General features: G+C 43.0%; 1 protein-coding gene across 11 annotated transcripts in view; it reads right to left on the reverse strand.

Moving 5' to 3' along the window:
- Window positions 1-3,978: 3,978 nt before the first annotated feature.
- Window positions 3,979-19,648, reverse strand: part of CNOT10 (CCR4-NOT transcription complex subunit 10) — a 48,657-nt gene continuing 32,987 nt past the window's right edge. For 5 of the 11 annotated variants that reach the window (XM_023752944.1, XM_023752943.1, XM_023752942.1 and 2 more), the window contains 6 exons: window positions 11,059-11,172; window positions 9,581-9,711; window positions 9,077-9,112; window positions 8,706-8,881; window positions 5,387-5,462; window positions 3,979-4,433 (listed from right to left, as the gene is read on the reverse strand). In XM_023752944.1, the coding sequence (XP_023608712.1) occupies window positions 4,282-4,433; window positions 5,387-5,462; window positions 8,706-8,881; window positions 9,077-9,112; window positions 9,581-9,711; window positions 11,059-11,172 (685 nt within the window). In that variant the 3' untranslated portion in view covers window positions 3,979-4,281. The remainder of the gene's footprint in view (window positions 4,434-5,386; window positions 5,463-8,705; window positions 8,882-9,076; window positions 9,113-9,580; window positions 9,712-11,058; window positions 11,173-19,648) is intronic. The other 6 variants (XM_023752949.1, XM_006087572.3, XM_023752947.1 and 3 more) reach the window with 3 other exon arrangements.

The raw sequence follows: 19,648 nt of genomic DNA on the forward strand, positions 1-19,648 counted from the left end.
TGTGGGGCGTGTAAGAGAGAGCCAATCAATGAGTCTCTCTCATCATTGATGTTTCTCTCTCCCTCTTACTTCTCTGAAATCAATTAAAAAAAATATATATATTTATAATTCTTCTGTTCAGATTTTATTGCTCATACAGATCCTTATACTGTATCATGAACAGGAAGGAGAAGAAAACAAATTACAAAGCACAGAACATAGACTGTGCCTGCAGATTTGCCACGTTACCATGGGCCTCAACAGAAAAAGCTCACCAGCCCAGAACATGCCTTTGGTAAGCATGGGTGGAATGAAGAGTTGGGGGATAAGAGACCCTCCTTGCAGGTCAGGGACCCAGGGAGGCAGTGTGACATGGCGAGGATGTGGACACAATGAAATTGGCAGAGAGTTCTTGGGAGCGGAGGAGACTGAAGCAAAGCCCTGGGGGTGGGAAATGGTGACTCCTTTTGGGTGACAGCAGAGAATCCGGTTTGGGTAACACATGGGTGTAAAGGAGGGATCCACAGAAGCTAAGCAGAAGGGAGCAGTTACCATGAAAAGACCCTGAAGCTCCTGAAGGAACCTCTGGGCGGGAGTCAGAGCTGTTGGAGGAAGTGTAGGGTGGTGAGGAAAGGGTGGGAGAAGGGGCCTGAGGCAGGGAGACTCTGGACTTCTTGTCATCACAGGGTAAGGGCCAGAGGCAGGTAACAATGGGATGAGAACACAGGATGCCAGTGAACTGGACATTCCAGAGTAACTTACCTCGGAGCCCCCTGCCCCTACCACCTACCACCCACCTGCAGTGCTACCTCCACAATGTCACAGGTTCAGAAAACAGTCTCTGCTATGACATCTTCTCTATCACACAGTGAAAATTCCTACACTGTGGAGTTCCCAGCATGTGCAGCCATAGCAACAATAGCCAGGCCCTTAAACCTCATTCCAACCTTGTGAGGTAGGTACTGTTTGTGTCCTCATTTTACAAATAAAGAAACCGAGGCACAGAGAAGCAAAACAACCTGTTCCAGATCAAACTGTCCCAGGGAGAGGACCAAGATTTGAAGTCAGTCTGAGTCTGGCTCCAGGGTCTAGGGTCTAGGCTCTAGGTGCAGAGGGTGACTGGGCTGAGCAGGTCCTTTAGACAGCAAGAGGGAGGAGTAAGTGAACTCACCTGTACTCAGTGGTGCGCTTTGCATTCACCATCTCACACTGGACCCTGAGGAAAGGTACGCTCATTTTGCAAACCTGTCAAAGAACTTAGAGACCCAGCATTTGCTCAACGTTGCTTGGGTTGAGTAAGGGGCAGAGTTCCTAGCTAACTAGTCAGGTAAGGGACTGTGAGTGCTGGAAATATCCATCAGGGCATGTGGGGGCAGAATTTGAGAAGTGTCCCCCCTGTGCAGGCAGGTGGAAGAGGATCCGGAAAGGCCACTGAAGGTTGCTGGGCCTACATGCCAGTCAAGGAAGTGGCCAGAGCGGAGCTCTGTTGGGGGCCTCCTAAGGGGTAGGAGCCAGAAGGACGACCCCAGCCCTTCTAAGGAATGAACCCTTAGAAGGAATGAACCCTTCTAAGAAGTTTGGGGGACACCTACAATCACATTCTCATTGGGTCAGTGAATTTTGCCCCATTTTGCAGCCGAATGGATGGTGGAGCTCCACAGGGCGCTTCTCAGATGCCATCCTTTGAGGCTAAGTCCTACAGCACCCACACCTGTTAAACTACAGAAAACCATAAGATCCCCCTTGATGGCACATACAAGAATCAACCAATAAATGCATAAATAAGTGGAACAACAAAGCGATGTTTCTCTCTTGCTCTCTAAAATAAATAAAAAATTAAAACCTTTTAGCAGAGTTAGTATTGCTTTAGTTAGCAGGTGGCATTAACAACAGGGCGTGGGGGCGGAGGGTGGGGGCAGGAAAAATAGGTGGGAAGAAGCCTTCCTGGCTGATGCACCCAGTACAGTCACCAGGTGAAGAGCTTACATTCAATGTGCCAGAATCTGCCAAGGGTGGCAGTGGAAGGCAAAGCTGGGCTGCTGGAATCCCAATTTGACACAAGGTATCAGAGATAGTTCTCAGGCTGGGAAAACATTTAATGGGGCTGTTCCAGCCACTGCAGCAGATACTGGCAGCGACTTCACTTCTTTCCCAGCCTTCCTTGCAGCTAAGGATGGCTACACGAGGACCTGACAGAGGTGATGTAAGCTGGGGTTTTCTGGGAAAGCTTTGATCCTGACAAGTCTCCTATCAAGACAGATTGCCTTTGCCCTTGCATTCTTGCCTTCCATGTGGGTATAATGCTGGAACATCTTGTGACCATGGGGACAAAGGCCCCAATGCTAAGAGTGATGAGGGAAAATAGAGCCGAGCCCCTGCTGGCATCATGGAGAACTAGAACCCAGGCCAGCAGGCAGCTGCATACGTGCCCCCTTCAGTGAGGGAAAAACATTCATCCTTTAAACAGCGGGTCCATTTTTTGCTACTTGTAGCCAAATGTGTTCTTATTTAACACAACAACACGGGGGCCTAATCTGCCTCACAGTGATTCCCGCTTTCCCATAAACCGAACAGCAAGTGGGGAAAGTTCTAATTTCTTGACATTTCTTCCAAGATTATCTTTGAGTATAATTACAGGCCTTTTCCCACTTCACACAACCCAGGGCCCGGTGGGGTCCTAGCCATTTTTGAGGTCTGTAGACTCTCTCTCCAGAAGGTGCCCAGGTTAAGCAACCCTGCGACCATCCTGCAGCAGAGGAGGGGTCCCACAGAGCTGGGGCTTGGAGAGTAGAGGCTGCACACCTGGACCAATGGCCAGGGCACTTTAAGGAAACTCCTTTCATCTCATCTGGAAAAGGCTTTGAGAGGCCCACGGAAATGAGGGCCTGTATTCTGGACCTACATGGAAAGAATCTGTTCTGTGTATAAAACTGTAATGTGACAGCCCTGGCCGGCTAGCTCAGTTGGTTAGAGTATAGTCCTGACATGTCAAGCTTGCGGGTTCCATCCCTGGTCAGGGCACATACAAGAATGAATCAATGAATGCATCAATAAGTGGAACAACAAATCCAAGTTTCTCTCACTCTCTCTCACATCAGTTAAAAACAACAAAAACTGTAATCTGACAAAAAAGCAAGACCCATGTGCACATCCATCCCTGTGTATGAGTCATTTGCAGGCAATGTCTAATACACCACAAATACTCAGTTCTGGGATACAGCCTTAGGCTCTGTTGGATTTCAGCCAGTATCTAATTCAGATAAAGTTCTGGATAAATCTTGGGCTATGCAAACACTCCCTTTTCTAGCTGTGAAACCCAGGGACCTGCATGGAGCTAGCTAGTGTGATACACTGTTCCAAATCTGGGAACTGGAGAGATGCAGACAGCAAGAGATACTCCTAAATGACTAGCTTTGATGAATCTACCCATTTGATTTTAACTGGGAGGTCATCCATTTTTCTAAAGCAAGTCTGTATTACATTTGATTTTTTTTTTTTTCTACTTCAAGTTAGTATATTAACCCTATGCACAAATTTTGGCCACGTTGATCCTGCAACACGTACCTGTCTTCGGGAAAGGAGCTTGTACATTTCTGTCTGCATCTGCAAAGGGGTTAGCAACAAAGCTTGAACAACTTGCTAACAGACTCCAGAATCAGTGCCTCTGCCCAAGGGGATGGAGGTGACACGGGACCAGAGCCCTGAACCTTGTTGTCTTCACTTGTGATTTTTAGCAAATTGATTCCTATCAAATCAGTAATCTCTTCTTTTGGCCAATTTAACTAGCCCTCTGGGTTTTATTCTGCATTGTTGGTCCTTTTATTCATAACTAGGCATAAAACACATGAACTTCTCCTCCCCTATGCCTCCGGGTCAGCTTCTGGAAAGGCTACTCATCTACTGCTGAGGTGGTTCTCTCAATTTTACAAACTTTAACACTAAATAAATCTCAGATGCCAACATACTCTGAATGAGTTGCAAGAAAGACAAAATCTGTTATATGAGGCTGTTCTGGTAAGACCATGATTTAATTACCTATGACACAGATACATTACATAATGGCTCCAAATTAATAGTCTAGCAAAGATTAAAGAAAAACAGATGAAAATTTGTGAATCCTTAATTTTAAGTGAGCTTCCGGCAAAACAAAAAATAGAATCAGGGGTTAGAATCGTTTCAAATTGTATGTCCAAAACTAGCACCCTTCACCATCTGTCTTTTATTCATTTTGCTGTGATACAACTAAAAAGGCCCATAAGTACTCCCCTGGGTCTCAGGTAACAGTTTTCCAAGAGCAAAATATCACTTTCTCTGTACAGTGAACGCTGGCATTTGGATGGGCTGGATCGGGTGGACGGGCTGGAACACTGGCTTCTTTCTCATTTCAGAGAGTGTTTTCACTGTAGGGAGCAGCTGATTCCTTTTGATGATCTGTAAGGCCAGCTGGGTATTACCTAAAAAACACTTCCCATTAAAAAAAAAAAAAGAAAAAAAAGAGCATACAACAATACCACCACATCTAAAGCAAGCCACTGGAATCTGCGAGGGGGTAAAGATGTTCTGGAAAAGCAGGGGTCAGCCCCTCTGCTATCCTCTGGAATCACATAATGCCTCCGTCCCAGCCCCACAGGGACGTGTGTGACCTGGGCAATGGGATTTTTTTTTAAGCTCTGCAGTGATGCTCAGGTATAGCTCAGGTTGAAAACTTATTTACAGGCAGAATGCACAGAAGGGATCTAGAACCATGCACTGACCCTCATCATGCCTTTCAGGAGGCCATGATTAGTGCCAGGCACTTAACGCCCCCTCTTCAGCTATAAAGAAGGGAACCTTGTAAGGATTCCCATGACCCACAAGGTCTGACTTTCAACTCTATTTCTGTCTCTTCTAATTTCTCCCATTCACATATCTTTTCTACTTCATGTTCTCTCTTACGTGGGACCCATAGCCTTTCTTGCAGGGAGCCATATCCTTGAGGTTATCTATACCCCAGAAGTGTAAGCGGTATTTAGGACTGTCTAAATAATTCTCAGCAAAAACTGGTTTACTGCAAAACTCATTAATGATATCTGTGTTCAAAGTACTACTCAGATGTACAACTCAGAGCCAATGGCATTCTGACTCATGACTCAATTAGAGTCATTTGGCTGTCTAAGAGAAAGGTTAATCAGTAGGGATTACATTATAATTAAGTGTCAGAAGTTATGCTATTTCACATTTTCACAGATAAAAGGAAATACACTTAACTTGCAAGGAGGAGGAGTCTGCAAAATATCAAAAATTCCCTAGCTACATTTTTTGTTTAGAAGACCCTGATGCGTATGTAGTATCTTCAAGGAAGGCAAAGTTCTAATTTCAAAGAGAAAAAAGCAAACCCCAGTAAGAAGAGGAGGAAAGCATTCCTTACCATTCTGCAGTTCAAGATAGACTGCCAGTAGGATGGCTTCAGGGGGTATCTCTTTAGGATGGATCATTGAAGCCGCCTGTGCTCAAAACAAAAAAGTCACCAGTGAAACCAGCAGCTTAAGATGCAAATGCTAAGTAATGCCAAAACAAACAAACAAACAAACAAAAAGGATGTCAGCCTACCAATGACAAGTTAGCAAACTTATTGAAGCTCATTCCCACATGACCTCCCAGGGACCACTATAGTTCTGCTCTGATGGCTCTCAGATGCCTTTGTCTTGATCCCTACCAACGAAACCAGACATGTAATTTTTAGTTAAATATTGGTTTTCCCTTGCCTAATCCATAATAAGGTCTTCAGAGGGGAAAGCCTTTCTGCCCCCTTGGCTTTCACTTGTCTGGGTTCTTCTATCTCCAGGCTATATTCAGTTTTGAGAGTTAGACCCTCCTGACTCCACTCACCAGCTTTCCACCACACATACACTGGCACTTGAGTAAAATCTGCATGCCCATTCATCTTCCTACGTAACAGGTCAGGACTGTAACCTGCAAGTTCCCAACGTTAGGAACAGGAATTCCATCTTAAAAGCTGGCGATATAGGCCTGGTCGGTTTCTCAGTGGTTAGAGCACTGGCCCTTAGGCTGAAGGGTCTTGGGTTCCATTCCAGGTAAAGGGCACATACCCTGGAAGCAGGTTCAATCTCCCCTGCCCATCCCCCCTCAGGAGCTTGAAGGAGGCACGAACTGATGTGTCTCTCACATGTCCACGTTTCTCTCTCTCCCCCACCCTCTCTCTCCCCCTCTCCCTCCCTTCCACTCTCTCTAAAAACCAATGGAAGAAGTACCCATGGGTGAGGATTAAAAAAAAAAAGGCCAGCGATACAGAAAATAGCATACCACTATGCCTATCATGTCTCCACTCTTAAGGACTAAACTACGATTTAGTCAAAATAATTTCTTTGCTCAAGCAAATGCTGTCCTTCCCCAGATCCAAGATCCATTACCAGCCAGCAGCTTCTCTCTGACCTGGTCCTTAGAAAAGGAAACCTGGACTGCTCTGGACAAAGGTGCTGAGGTTACAGGTTTATTTCCTCAGCCCTGGCCTCTCTGGGCTGCAGCCTTTCTGAAACTTACCACGGACTCATATCTCCCCATCCAGTTTCAGGTCCTCGTGCTCCCAGTCTGCTTTGCTTCTTCCCTTACCCTAACCAGAAAGTGTACTTCTACAAATATTTACTGACCAGATAATAAACAAGCATGTAAATAGTTGACAATCACACTAACCAATTTACCTAAATGCCAGGGAGAGAGGAAAGGGAATGTACTGTGAATACGGAGAGAAAAAGGCGTTTCTTTTGATGGACAGCTTCCAGGCGAGGGAAGCCTGCCCTACTCCTTGCAGGTTCCGTATGTGACAGGCAGAAAATGGGGAGAAATGGCATCGCAGGCCGAGGTGTGACTGCGGGAGCTGTCCTTAGGTCCAGACACTTGCCCAAGTTCAGTTCCTGGCAGCATTAGGAGAAACCTCGGACGAGTGGGGATTCCTGTCCAGAGCACAAGCTCCCGAGTTCCTCGGGAATGAAGCAGGGAGCTCTCTGTTCCTCCCACTACATTACTGAGGGGAAACAACTCCGTCCAGAAAAGGAGACTTTATATTTCCAGTCCCATCTTTTATATATATATATTTTATTGGTTTCAGAGAGGAAGGGGGAGGGAGAGAGAGAGAGAGAAACACCAATGATGAGAGAGAATCCTGCACGCCCCCCACTGGGGATTGAGTCCGCAACCCGGGCATGTGCCCTTGACTGGAATCGAACCTGGGGCCCTTCAGTCCGCAGGTCGATACTCTATCCACTGAGCCAAACCAGCCAGGGCAGGCCCATCTTTATACAGGCAAGCTCACCATTACAGCATTTTGTGAATATTAAATTCTCCATTTTCCCTCCAACTGACCACTAACATTGGTCATTTGTTATTCTCTGCATTGACCACAGTCTGCAGCTTTATCTATTATGAGACTTAATGGTGTTTTGCTTACTCACTGTTCAGAACGGTCAGGGGTGGGCAGGCAACCTCAGAAACATATACTCAGGAGCCCTTTCCAACCCTTCACATCACTGTTCTGCCCTCCCAGGCAGGGTGGGCCTCCCAATTAACAAAGGTCCAGCCACTGGATTAACCTAAAAACCCAGGGACCAAAACAAACCTCCGTCAGACCCCGAAGCAGGCCATGTGTGTCTCCCAGCGTGGCAGCCGCCATGGCCACCTGCTGCATGAGAACCTGAGCTGGACCGTACACGCTGTAACTTTAGATCACAAGCCCTGTTTGCTGCTGTCATCGGGGTCCACCAGCACTCTCAGAGGGCTGTTAACCACTCTTGCCTTGCCACTGAGAACAGTGAAACATTGGAACTCATACCCATTTAACTCCTGTCCTCAACTCCTAGATAACATCGAACGTGTTTCCCTGGATAGTCCATCACTTAGCTGTTCTGATTCTGGATCAGAGGTGCTGACCAGATGCCACTAAGTTGACTAAGCATCACTCCTGGTTATTTTCTGCATGGTAAGCCCAACACTGCTGGACACACCAAGTGGCCTTCATGGGAAGGAATCTTCCGAAGCCACCATATCCCGAGAATAGGTTCAATTTCAGTTACTCTGACAACATCTGAGGATGTGGGCTCTCTCATGTGCTGCTGGTCAATATGTCACTTGGCACAAACTTTCCATATTAAAAACCTTAACATCTGTATACCCTTTGACTCTGTAATTCCCCTTTTTAAATAAGCCCTTATTTAGATGGTTTGCAATATATTTTTTTAAAATCCTCACCTGAGGATATGTCTTTATTGATTTGAGAGAGAGACGGAGGAAAAAGGAAGGAGAGAGGAAAGAGGAGAGAGGAGAGAGAGAAGAGAGAAGAGAGGAAAGAGGAGAGAGAGAGAGAGAGAGAGAGAGAAATGTTGATGTGAGAGAGAAACATTGCCCTGATCAGGGATCAAACCCGCAGCCTTGGGTATGTGCCTTGACCATGATGACCCTTCCATGCATGGCCCAACACTCCAACCAAATAAGCCATACTGGCCAGGGCTGGTTTCCAATCTTTTGAAATTTAAATTATTAAAATCATCAGAAAAAAACTCTCCATTAAGTGCCTAGGTCCATTTTCTTTCTTTCCTAATCAAGTTCTAAGTTCATTTCAATACTGTTCAGTTGTTTACCTTGCACGAATATCTCTAAGCTTGGAAAATAATATTCCAATGTTTAACCAACTCCCCAGGAGCCTCAAACAAAACAACAAAGCCCACACTCCACACCTTTGCTGGCTGCTTTACAAGAAGCCTGCACAGCCCTCTCTGCCTCACCTGGTGCAGACACTTGCGGGCTTTGTCGTACTCGCTCCTCAGGCAGTAGGCGCTGCCAAGGTTAAACAGCATCACGGTCCTGGCAGAGTTGACGGAACTGGGGTAGCACTGAGGGGCCCGCTTCCCAGCTGGGGAAAAAGCACAGACACTGGTGAAGAGGTCAGGCCAAGGGCCCGGGAGCAACCCAATCCACTGCCCAAGAGCCGATCCAAACAAAGCACAGCTCTGCCCCTCAGACTGACAAATGAAGGACAGGAAGCTGGAGTCTAAGTCTTTGGGATGCAGGCCAGGCTACTTAAGTATTTACAAAACTTCTCACTTACAGGATTCCATTGCTTCATTTTCTCCTTTGTCTGATCCTGCAAAGACATGAAAATAAATCTCAGGAAGCAGGGTATATATCCTAAGAACCTAATTTTCTTTATGAAATGAAAATCCAAGGTCCCAGCAATTGTTATTTACTTCTCTTGGAGTAGAGGTTCTATTAAAAGACACCAAAACTCAACCACCACCTACCACCCCGTGCCTGAGAAATAACCTTATATCAAGTGGATGCCAGTCTCACTCCTTCAAAAAAACTTAGCCATGATTCAAAACGATAGATCTAACACTATCAGCCTTTTAAAAGTAAGAATTTAGACCACATGATAACCAACTCCTAGGTCTACTTAACAATTACTTCAAAGGCAGTACAGCTAAAAATGTAGATAGCCACCTAAAACTTCCTTCCATTTACAACTGTGCCCTTAAATTTCCACACATCCTGAGTTACAACAGGAAGGAAGTGGAAATGGTGACCACTTCTGATCAAATGTGTCCTCATTAACCTTGGTCCTGCTCATTTGAAGAGATCCCTAAGGAGACATCAGTGACATTCTCCGGGTTCAAGTGAGTAATGGCATCAGATATTCTGTCCAGAGAGATGAGGGCTTCTGCAGCATATAAATGACCCAAAAACCTAAAGTTAAAAAGAAGAAAAACAAAAAAAACGGCTTTCAAACTGAAAAGGAGATCACCACAAAAATACCCAATGTATAAGAGTTGGTATATGTTACATATATTCAAGTCCTGGAACTGATATCTAAGTTTATAAATGGATAATTAAGGGTCACTTAAATGGTATCTCTTTAAAACAATCTTAAAATATACAATAATTGCTCTGGCTGGTGTAGCTCACTTGGTTGGGTGTCATCCCATGAACTGAAGGTGGCAGGTTTGATTCCTGGTCAGGGAATGTGCCGGGGTTGCGGGCTCCAACCCCTTTTGGGGGCGTGCAGGAGGCAGCTGATCAATGTTTCTCTCTCTCCCTAAAAAACAATTAAAAAAAATCTTTTAAAAATATACAATAATTTTTATATTAACTAAGTAGGGACAAATTACATATATCAATTAAGAAAGCTCAAAATTGGCAAATTTATGCTGTTCTATTTATACAGAAAGTAACATTAACATAAGAAGGTAACGAGGCTCTAAAATGAGAGGCAAGTCCAAGGAGGAATGCCCATCGAGTGAAGATTCAGAACCAGATTGCTCCAGTCTCTGTTGCCAGAAAAGCCAAAACACACCAGAGCGCCAGACCAGACTGAGACCAGATTTCAGTTGCATCGACTCTACTTCCATTCTAAAGGTTTCTGCTTTTCTGATCATCTATTTTATGCCCACTGATGCCAGAGCAGATGCACATCCTCCTGGGTTACCATAGCCGCTTCTTCCAGTCTCTTACCTTGAGCCATTTTCCCCACGATGCCCTGATTTATTTTTCAAAATGAAAACATGCTTAGACATATTACACCTTTGCTCAAAATCTTAATGATTTTTTTCTACACGAGAACAAAATAGACGAAGCTAAACTTTTATAGATTTAAAGCTTCCACAGTTTGGTCCCACTGTCGTTCATCCGGTCAATATTCTTACTCCCCCAAAGATTCCCCTGTTCCTACCAAACAGTGTCTGGGCAGAGCACGCCCACTGCTCCCGGGTGGCCTTGCCTTCCTGGGCTCAAAGCTGGACCTCAACTCCACAAGCCATTACCTAACTCCGCCTTTAAAAGGGCCAGCTCAGGTCTCACCTCCTCTAGCTAGCCTGCCCCAACTGGGGTTGGGGGTGGAGGGTAGGGGAGGGAGGAAGGGACATGCTACAAGTGAAAAAATTTCACTATTAAACATGAAATATATACCAGTTGCTTTCTCTTAATAATATATATTCATTCCAATTGGGGAGTAAAAAAAAAGCAATATGCACCACAAACTAACTGAAAACCTCCCAACAAAACAAAGCAGGGACACACAGGGCAAGTCACACTTACTTAAGAGATCCTGACAGCTTGGGCTGCTGAAGAAGTTTATCTGCGTGATTCAAAGCCATAAGGTTATCACCCAAAGCCAGAGCCACGTATGCACTACAGGCCAGGATGGAGCATCTGCAACATAAAAGGGGAGGGCTGAAAACCCGAGTTACAAAACTGACGATGGTTACATCTGCTAGATAGGAAAGAACACCCTAGTTATGACTGTGACAATCTGGACACCAGGAAAGCAGAGAGGAAGCCACAATAGTAATGGAAAATGCTTAGAATGATGTATCAAACTTCGGTCTGAAGCACAGTATAGCTATTTCCCTAAATAAATCATCTTTGGCTTCCATCCAACTGACCCCCATCTCCAACAAGTTAACCAAATAGAGTTATGATATATATATTTAGATATTTAGCCTGTAAAAAAATACTGTAGTTAATGGCTTATTGAGAACTTATTTCCATAGAACATTTCTTTTAACATCCTAGAAATAAAGCTATAGAAGCAGATGTTATTCTTCCTATATTTGAGATTTTGCTAAAAAACACAGTCCACTTACAAAAACCCATTAACTTAGCTACTGTAAAAGGCCCTTCTCTGAGCCTATTAAGTAGTCATAGCTCTTGCTAAGCAACAACAGAAAAAGTAACTAAAGTAATTTCAGTTACACAGATACTATTATCCTAAATGAATATTCAAGAAAAAAACCCAGGCTGAATAAATACATGTGAGAATAAAAAAATTAAGTTACACTTAATTTTGCTAAGTTGGGCGGGAAACCCACATTTCTGTTTGGTTTTCTACTTAACGTGTGGCTCATTTAAAACAGCTCTAGCTGAAGACTTGACACTAATAGATCACTCGAATGTTAAACAACCGTTCCACAAAGCAATCTTAAAATAAACCCTTGTCAAATAGAAATGAAGTCTGAATGGCCGGCCGCAAATGACCTGACTCAGATACAGGGTTCTGAGTTATGTTTACAAATTACAATACATATGTATATCATTAAGTGCATTTGGGTTGTAATTTCAGTCTAAGGAAGAACGTAACCGTATCACCGCTGAGTTTTCTAACACTCTGAAATCCTCTGACTAGAAATGGCCCTTTTTAGTAAAAGCCCAGCTGGGCCAGTTGGAGAGTACGCTGCTGTTTCCTCTCACTGGCTCACTCCTGGCTGCCGGAACCTCAGAAAATTATCTACTAAAGGAAAAGGAGCCCCTCAACTTTGAACAACACAGAAGAGTAGACGGGTCCCAGAGAAGGCAAAAGTAAATTGAGATCTATGGCCTTAGGCTGCAGTGGTAGGACTTAAAGACTGCCTAATGCGGTTCCTTGTTTTACCAATGGAGAAACTGAGATTCAAAGTAATTAAATACACTGTTCTCTAGCTCAGAGGGTGTGTTTGAGTCAGGCTAACAAGTCAACACTGTGGACTCCCAACTCACTGCTCTCCCCAACCTATTCTCACTCCTTCTCTATCAAGTCCCAGGACTGCCCTAAAAATAAAGTAGAATGATAAGATTACATTATGATTTGTCTATGCACATATTAACTTTGCATATATCTGTACCTGCTGTCTTTTTAAAAAGGAAGAGAACAATTTAACCCAGATATTACAAGTTTAAGTATTGTTACTGAGCACGTAATTGAAAATCTGAGAATTTAAGAGCAGGCAAGTAGTGCCGCTTCCTGAGGGGTTTCCTTAACAAACCTACTGTCAATATCCCTCTATCTCCAAGAGCTGTCCTCACCAGCAAGACCACCCCATGACTACGGCCCTGGGGGATCCTCTTCCTGACAGAAGACTCACAGGCCCAAAGGAGGGAGGCAGTGGCTACTTATCTCCCTTTTTCAGAAGCACTGCAGTGGTTAGCTCCCGTGTAGGGAGATTAGGGAAATTTAATTTCCTCTGTTGGCTTACTTGTAGGTTTTATTTTACAACTAGTGGCCCGATGCATGAAATTCATGCACATTAAAAGGGAATTAATTAGAGGAAATATTTTAATATTGCTATTTGCCCTTTCTCTATAATAGAAGTATCTGGCCAGCCCCACCCCTATTGGGTGACACCAAGACCCACCTCCGCAGCTCCGTGCACACGCAGCCCCGCCCACCCGCACGCGCCCGCACCCGATCAGCACGCAGCCTCCTGGTAATAGATTGTGACAGCATGAGGGCATCACAGCGTGACGACCATTTATATATTAGCTCTTTATTATATAGGCTGGTGATGAACATTTAGTTATCAGCAATGTATGCATCGCTTTTGAAGAAGAAGGAAGACTTTGAAAGCCCTGGGTCAGGTGTTCCAGAGGCCTAAGAAGATCAACTCAGGGCCTATATGAATGAGAGTCACAGAGCGGAACACCCATTTTCATTGGTGACTTTGCCAAAGATGAGGACAAAACATAAGCTCCTGAAAAGCAGAAGCCCACATCTTTTCCCTCCACAAAGACAAGAGCAATTGCTCACCACCTGCGGTAGGTGTTTACAAGGTATTCACTGAAGACCACTGCTTCAATGCTTTCAATTTACTTCTCAGGCACCCAGAGCCACGCCTGTCCTGTTGTAGGTCACCCTGCTGACCAAGCCGATCCTTCCTGGCTGCCACAGTCAGGGGAGCCACGGAGAGTGCCCTGGGTCCCAGAGGCCAGGACGGCCTCTCCTCAGGTGGCTCGCTGGGAAAAGTCTGCCCTGGCCTCTCCCGACAGTAGGGGGCTATTACTGCTCCAGCCCACTGTCAAGCCCACTTTGGGTCCAGAAATCAGTCATGTAAGATTTGCAGCAAGGATTCTGTTTCCCAGGAAGTCCAAACGATAATAACATACAAGGTAAGTCTGTTAACTTCTGCCCCTTTCCCCATAAGATACCATTATCAAATCACAACGGGGTAAAAGATTCTAATAATAAAACAAGCTTTCTAGGAAAAAACCACACAAATATATGAATGCAAAACTTGAAGGCTGGCTTTCTGATAAAAAACACACATTAGGATTAAGCAAGTTCCACCGCATGAAACGCAAAGTCACATTTATGCCCCTCTTCTCTTAGTGCCTTACAATGGCCCCAACTCACTTCTCCTCACCCTCTCACTCAGCCTCCTTTTCCTCTGAGAAAACAGTCCTGTATTCTTCTGCACCATTCTCACAGACCGGGAACCCTGGAAATGTGCACGGCTTTATCTACTAAGCCCCTGGAGAACACACTTTACTTTTGATAGTTGCTACTTAAAATATTGACACTCCCTACCCCCTGCCCCCCTGTTTCCTCAAGTCACTGTCCAATCTGCTTACCAACCCCTCAGTGGATCTGACAGTTCAGCAGACTGGAAGGACTATACCTCAAGGGAAGAGACACACTAGCTTCTGCCCGCTGTGGAGGATCTCACACAATCCCACTCTCTCCTCCACACACTGGAGACCTGGCTCTAGGTCCACAGACCGCCAATCCTTGGAAAAGAAAAACATGAAGAAAGGAAAGAAAAAGGAAAAAAACTCCTTTTCTTAAAGCACCAAATTACAGCAACAAGCTATACAAGATTGGGCATTAAAATCTGTCAAGCCATATATCTCGTGAATTAAATATATCTAAAGCAAGTATCTAAAGTAGTTTAACCTTTATTAAAGAGAGGTTAGAATGGGGGGAAATTCAGGAAGTCACCATTTGTCAAAGGAAAATAAATTCACAAAGTGATCTCATAGCAAACATTGTTTGAGAACTTGACTGCAAAAATCCAGTAAGAGAAATTCTTCCAAAAAACTGAATATAGTATTGAATTTTTAAATGTAAAAAAAAAAAAATTCAAGCTGTTTCCATTTATCTGTAACCATCTAGAAAATGGTAAACCTGTCAACTTTCAACTCTTAAGAAAATTGAAAAGTTAAATTAGGTAAGTTTTTCACTTCATATCTTCTGTAATCATTTTGCTTTCCAATAATAGTTCTATGCAAAAAAAAAAAAATTTTTTTAAAAAATCTTACTGACAAACACACCCCAATCCAAAACAAATAGAAGCCCAGTATAAAGAAGCTGAAAAAGTTTTTCGTTTTAACCAAATCTAGCACATTGGAGAACCCAGTCCACCCCAGGCGGCAAATAAAATGCATAAAGTCAGAGATTTTATACGTGGACCTTATGATCACCCAACTCAATTTACTTATTGGACAGAAGAGAATAGTAAAGCCCAGAGGGAGTAAATGATTTGTCCGATGTCATCAGAGGCCGGGGGGGTTTCCACAGAGCGGCAGACCACTGAAGAATTATTCTAACCATGGCCTGTGAGGAATCTCATCACCAGTTCATCTAAATGAAATCTGGGACGCACATGTGAATCATACCAATCTGAGCACAAACTGCTGATAACACAAACAAAATGTCATACTTAAAAAAAAAAAAAAAAAGTCATACCTGCAGGCAGGTTTCTTTGGTTAGTTTATTAGATGGACAAGCTTTAGTAGGACCATACTCAGTTACAAGACTGAAATGGGGGAGATTCAAAAGATTATTAGCCATAATCCTGTTTTAGGTATGTCTTGTGAGGTACAATAGAACCACTAGGCTAAAACCAAAAGAAATGCGATTCCTTAAGTACACCAAAACTGCCCATGGTATTTGTGTTATTAACCATTTGTTTGATTCATTTCCTCTTATAAACATTGGGCCATGGGAAGTCCCTTTTCACGGAATGGGAAATAAAGAAGGTTCCACGATTTATGTTTATGAAATAACTGGGCTTAATTAAATTTGGTCTGAACATTTCCTTTTATCTATTTTTAAGCCTCTTATTTTTATTTTATTTTTTATTTTTTTTAAAAATATATTTTATTGATTTTTTACAGAGAGGAAGAGAGAGAGATAGAGAGTTAGAAACATCGATGAGAGAGAAACATCGATCAGCTGCCTCCTGCACATCTCCTACTGGGGATGTGCCTGCAACCCAGGTACATGCCCTTGACTGGAATCGAACCTGGGACCTTTCAGTCTTCAGGCCGACGCTCTATCCACTGAGCCAAACCAGTTTCAGCAAGCCTCTTATTTTTAAAAAGACAAATTGAAACTTCATTTTTATTTTGTATGCTTTGATTTCAATTTCTCACAGACATTTCCCACGTTAGTCTCAACATTATTTCCTACCCTTTTCCAATTCTATTATACTACTTTCCAGGTTCTAGAGCGGCCTCCATTAACTTCTAGAAATTAAAATTTCAGCTAGTATCACAATCTCAGAATGAACAAAGATATCCTCTAATATGCTACATGGAAACTCAGTACATACTTATGACAGTTATTAAACCACTATGCAAACATGAATGTTAATGTGACTAATTTTCTGAACTTATTTATTATTAATAAGATATCAGTTTGCAAAAGAATTAAGTTCAGCCCTTATCTCATACTATATCTAAAAATTAACCCAAAATGGATCAAAGACCTAAATGTAAGCGCTTATAAACCATAAAACTCTTAGAAGAAAACATAGTGGTAAGCCCATGATCTTGGATTTGGTAAAGAATTCTTAGATATGACACGAAAAGTACAAACAAATAAAGAAAAATATGAACAACTTCATCAAAATGAGAAACTTCTGTGATTCAAGGGATATCTTCAAAAAAGTCTAAAGACAACACAGAAAATGGGCAAGGGTATTTGCAAAGAATATGCCTGATAAGGATCTTGTATCTGGAATATATAAAGAACTCTTACAACTCAATAACAAAAGATAAATAACCCAAGTGAAAAATAGGCAAAGAATCTGAATAAACATTTCTCTAAGGAAGATATACAAACGCCCAATGCACACACAAAAAGGTGCTACACATAATTAGTCTTCAAGGAAATGCAAATCAAATAAGGAGATACTACTTCACACTTTCTACAATGTATAATCAAGTACTGGTGAGGATATGAAAAAACTGGAGCCCTTAAATAGGGCTGGTGCAGCCACTTTTAAGAAGTCTGGCAGTTCCTCAAATGATTAAACAGAATTATCACTATGACCCAGCAATTCTACTTCTAGGTATACACCTAAGAAAAATAACATGTCTACCCCAAAACATGTACACAAGTGTTCATAGCAGCATTGTTCATAATAGCCTAAAGATGGAAACAATCCAAATGTCCATCAATGAATGAAATAATAAACAAAATATGGTATGTTTATATAACGAATATATTTGGCAATAAAAAGAAAATACGATACATGCTACAACTTGGATGAACCTTGAAAACATTATCCTAAGTGAAAGAAGCCAGTCATAAAAGCCCATATATTATATGATTCCATTCACATAAAAATCTAAAAAGGAAAAATCTATAGGAAAGTAGATTAATGGGACTGAGGACTGGGGCAAAAGGTGACAGCTAAAAGGTACAGGGTTTATTTTTGAGGTGGTGAAAATATTCTAAAATTGACTGTGGTGATGGCTGCACATACCTGTGAATACACTAAAAACCATAGATTGCACACTTTAAATGGATTAATTATATGGTGTGAATTATCCTATATAATAAAAGGCTAATATGTAAATAGACTGAAACAACTGGAACAACTGAACAACCAGTTGCTATGATGTGTGCTGACCACCAGGAGGTGTGTGCGGAACATGGCAGGCATTGGCCACGGCAGGATGGTGGAGCAGGTGAGTGGGGGCGGCAGACCAAGGTGGGGTGCTGGTCACTGTCATCGGGGTGAGACTGGTGGTTACTGAAAATTCTTTGCTACCATGCGCTGCGGTCCCACCTGGCGCTGTGCCTGCTGCCGGCACCGGCCCCGCTCGCACCCACTGCCACCACTGGAGCCGCTGCTTGCCCCTGAGGGCTTCTCCACCTCCCTCTGCTCCTGAGGGGCGATCGGGGCAGCAGCCGCCACTTGTACCCGCTGCTGGCGCCGGCTCCTATCACTCCGCGCTGTCGGCAGGTGCAAGTGGGGCTGGCGCCATCAGCACATGGGAGTGGCGGCGATGGGAGTGGTGGTGGCGGGAGGGAGTGGGGCTGCATGCAGACAGGGGACTGGGGGCTGTGGTGAGAGGGGCCGGGCTGGGGCGCACAGGATGGGCCGAGACCGCCCCTGTGCCTACTGCAACCTCGTAGCCCACAGTTCCTTTCAAGGTGCACAAATTCGTGCACTGGCCCCTAGTATCTCAATAAAACTTTTAAATATATATCAGTTGACAGTCAATAAATGGTTGAATCTTGCCCAGCCGGCATGGTTCAGTGGTTGGGTATCGAACTATGAATCAGGAGGTCACGGTTCGATTCCTATTCAGGGCACATGCCCAGGTTGTGGGCTCAATCCCCAGTAGGGGATATGCAGGAGACAGCTGATCGATGATTCTCTCTCATCATTGTTGTTTTTATCTCTCTCTCTCTCCATCTCCCTTCCTCTCTGAAATCAATAAAAATAAATTGATTTAATTGACTTAATATATACATATATTTTTATTGTTTAAAGTATTACATATGTCTACTTTTTCCCCCATCAACCCCTCCCCAGCCACTCCCACCCCCCAGGACAAGCCCCCACCACCCCAGTGTCTGTGTCCACTGGTTATGCTAATATGATTTAATATTTAAAAAAAAAGAAAATCTTAAAAGTATACCCTTGTTATATAATCAATAAGTGCATAAGAAAATCATTATCTCCAAATGCATGTGGCAGCATTAATAATTAAACCAAAACATATGGCCCAAATATCAATCCTGTGCAAGCTTCTACATTCTAGGATTCATTTGGACACTAGGCCTTTTAAAGACAAAAATAATTCTGAAGAGATATTCAGCTAAAATTTGTGGCATGTAAGAAAACTGACATAGCAACAATATTATACATTTATAGAAACCATATATCAACAATACAAACACTTCAAACCCAGCTCAAAACCTTGGAGCAGCGCTGCTCAGTAGAAATATAACTGGAGCCATAAGTGTAATTTTAAAATTTCTAGTCAGCACATTTTTAAAAAGTAGAAAGAAACAGGCACATTTTAATTAATTGTATATATTTTAATTAGTTCAATATACAATCAATACCAGAATTACTGCGATAATAAATTCTGAAATCTGGGTATCACCTATTTAAACAGCACACCTTGTTAACAGCCACATTTCATGTGGTCAATAGCCACATGTGATGAGTGGATCTGTACTGAATACTGTAGCCTTGGAATCTAAGAAATATGTTAAATACAAGTAGAGGAATTTTTTTTTTTTTGGTTAAGAAACCAAGTTTTCCATGTCATGGCACTTCATAAATGATGTGTAAAGGAAATTGACTTTTTATTGGTTAAATTGTATTTCCTGAAAGAATATATTTAGAATTATATTAATTTTCTAAAAACCTTAAATTTTTAAGTGAGGTATAATTTACATACATTAAAATACACCGTTTTTGCCCTAGCTGGTTTGGCTCAATGGATAGAGTGTGTCGGCCTGCGGACTGAAGGGTCCCGAGTTTGATTCCGGGGTTGTGGGCTTGATCCTCAGTAGGGGGCATACAGGAGGCAACCAATCAATGATTCTCTCTCATCACTGATGTTTCTATCTCCCTCTCCCTCCTTCTCTGAAATCAATAAAAATATATTTTTAAAAATACACCATTTT

The sequence above is a fragment of the Myotis lucifugus genome, unplaced genomic scaffold, assembly GCF_000147115.1.
Source record: "Myotis lucifugus unplaced genomic scaffold, Myoluc2.0 scaffold_39, whole genome shotgun sequence".
Classification (NCBI taxonomy): Eukaryota; Metazoa; Chordata; class Mammalia; order Chiroptera; family Vespertilionidae; genus Myotis; species Myotis lucifugus.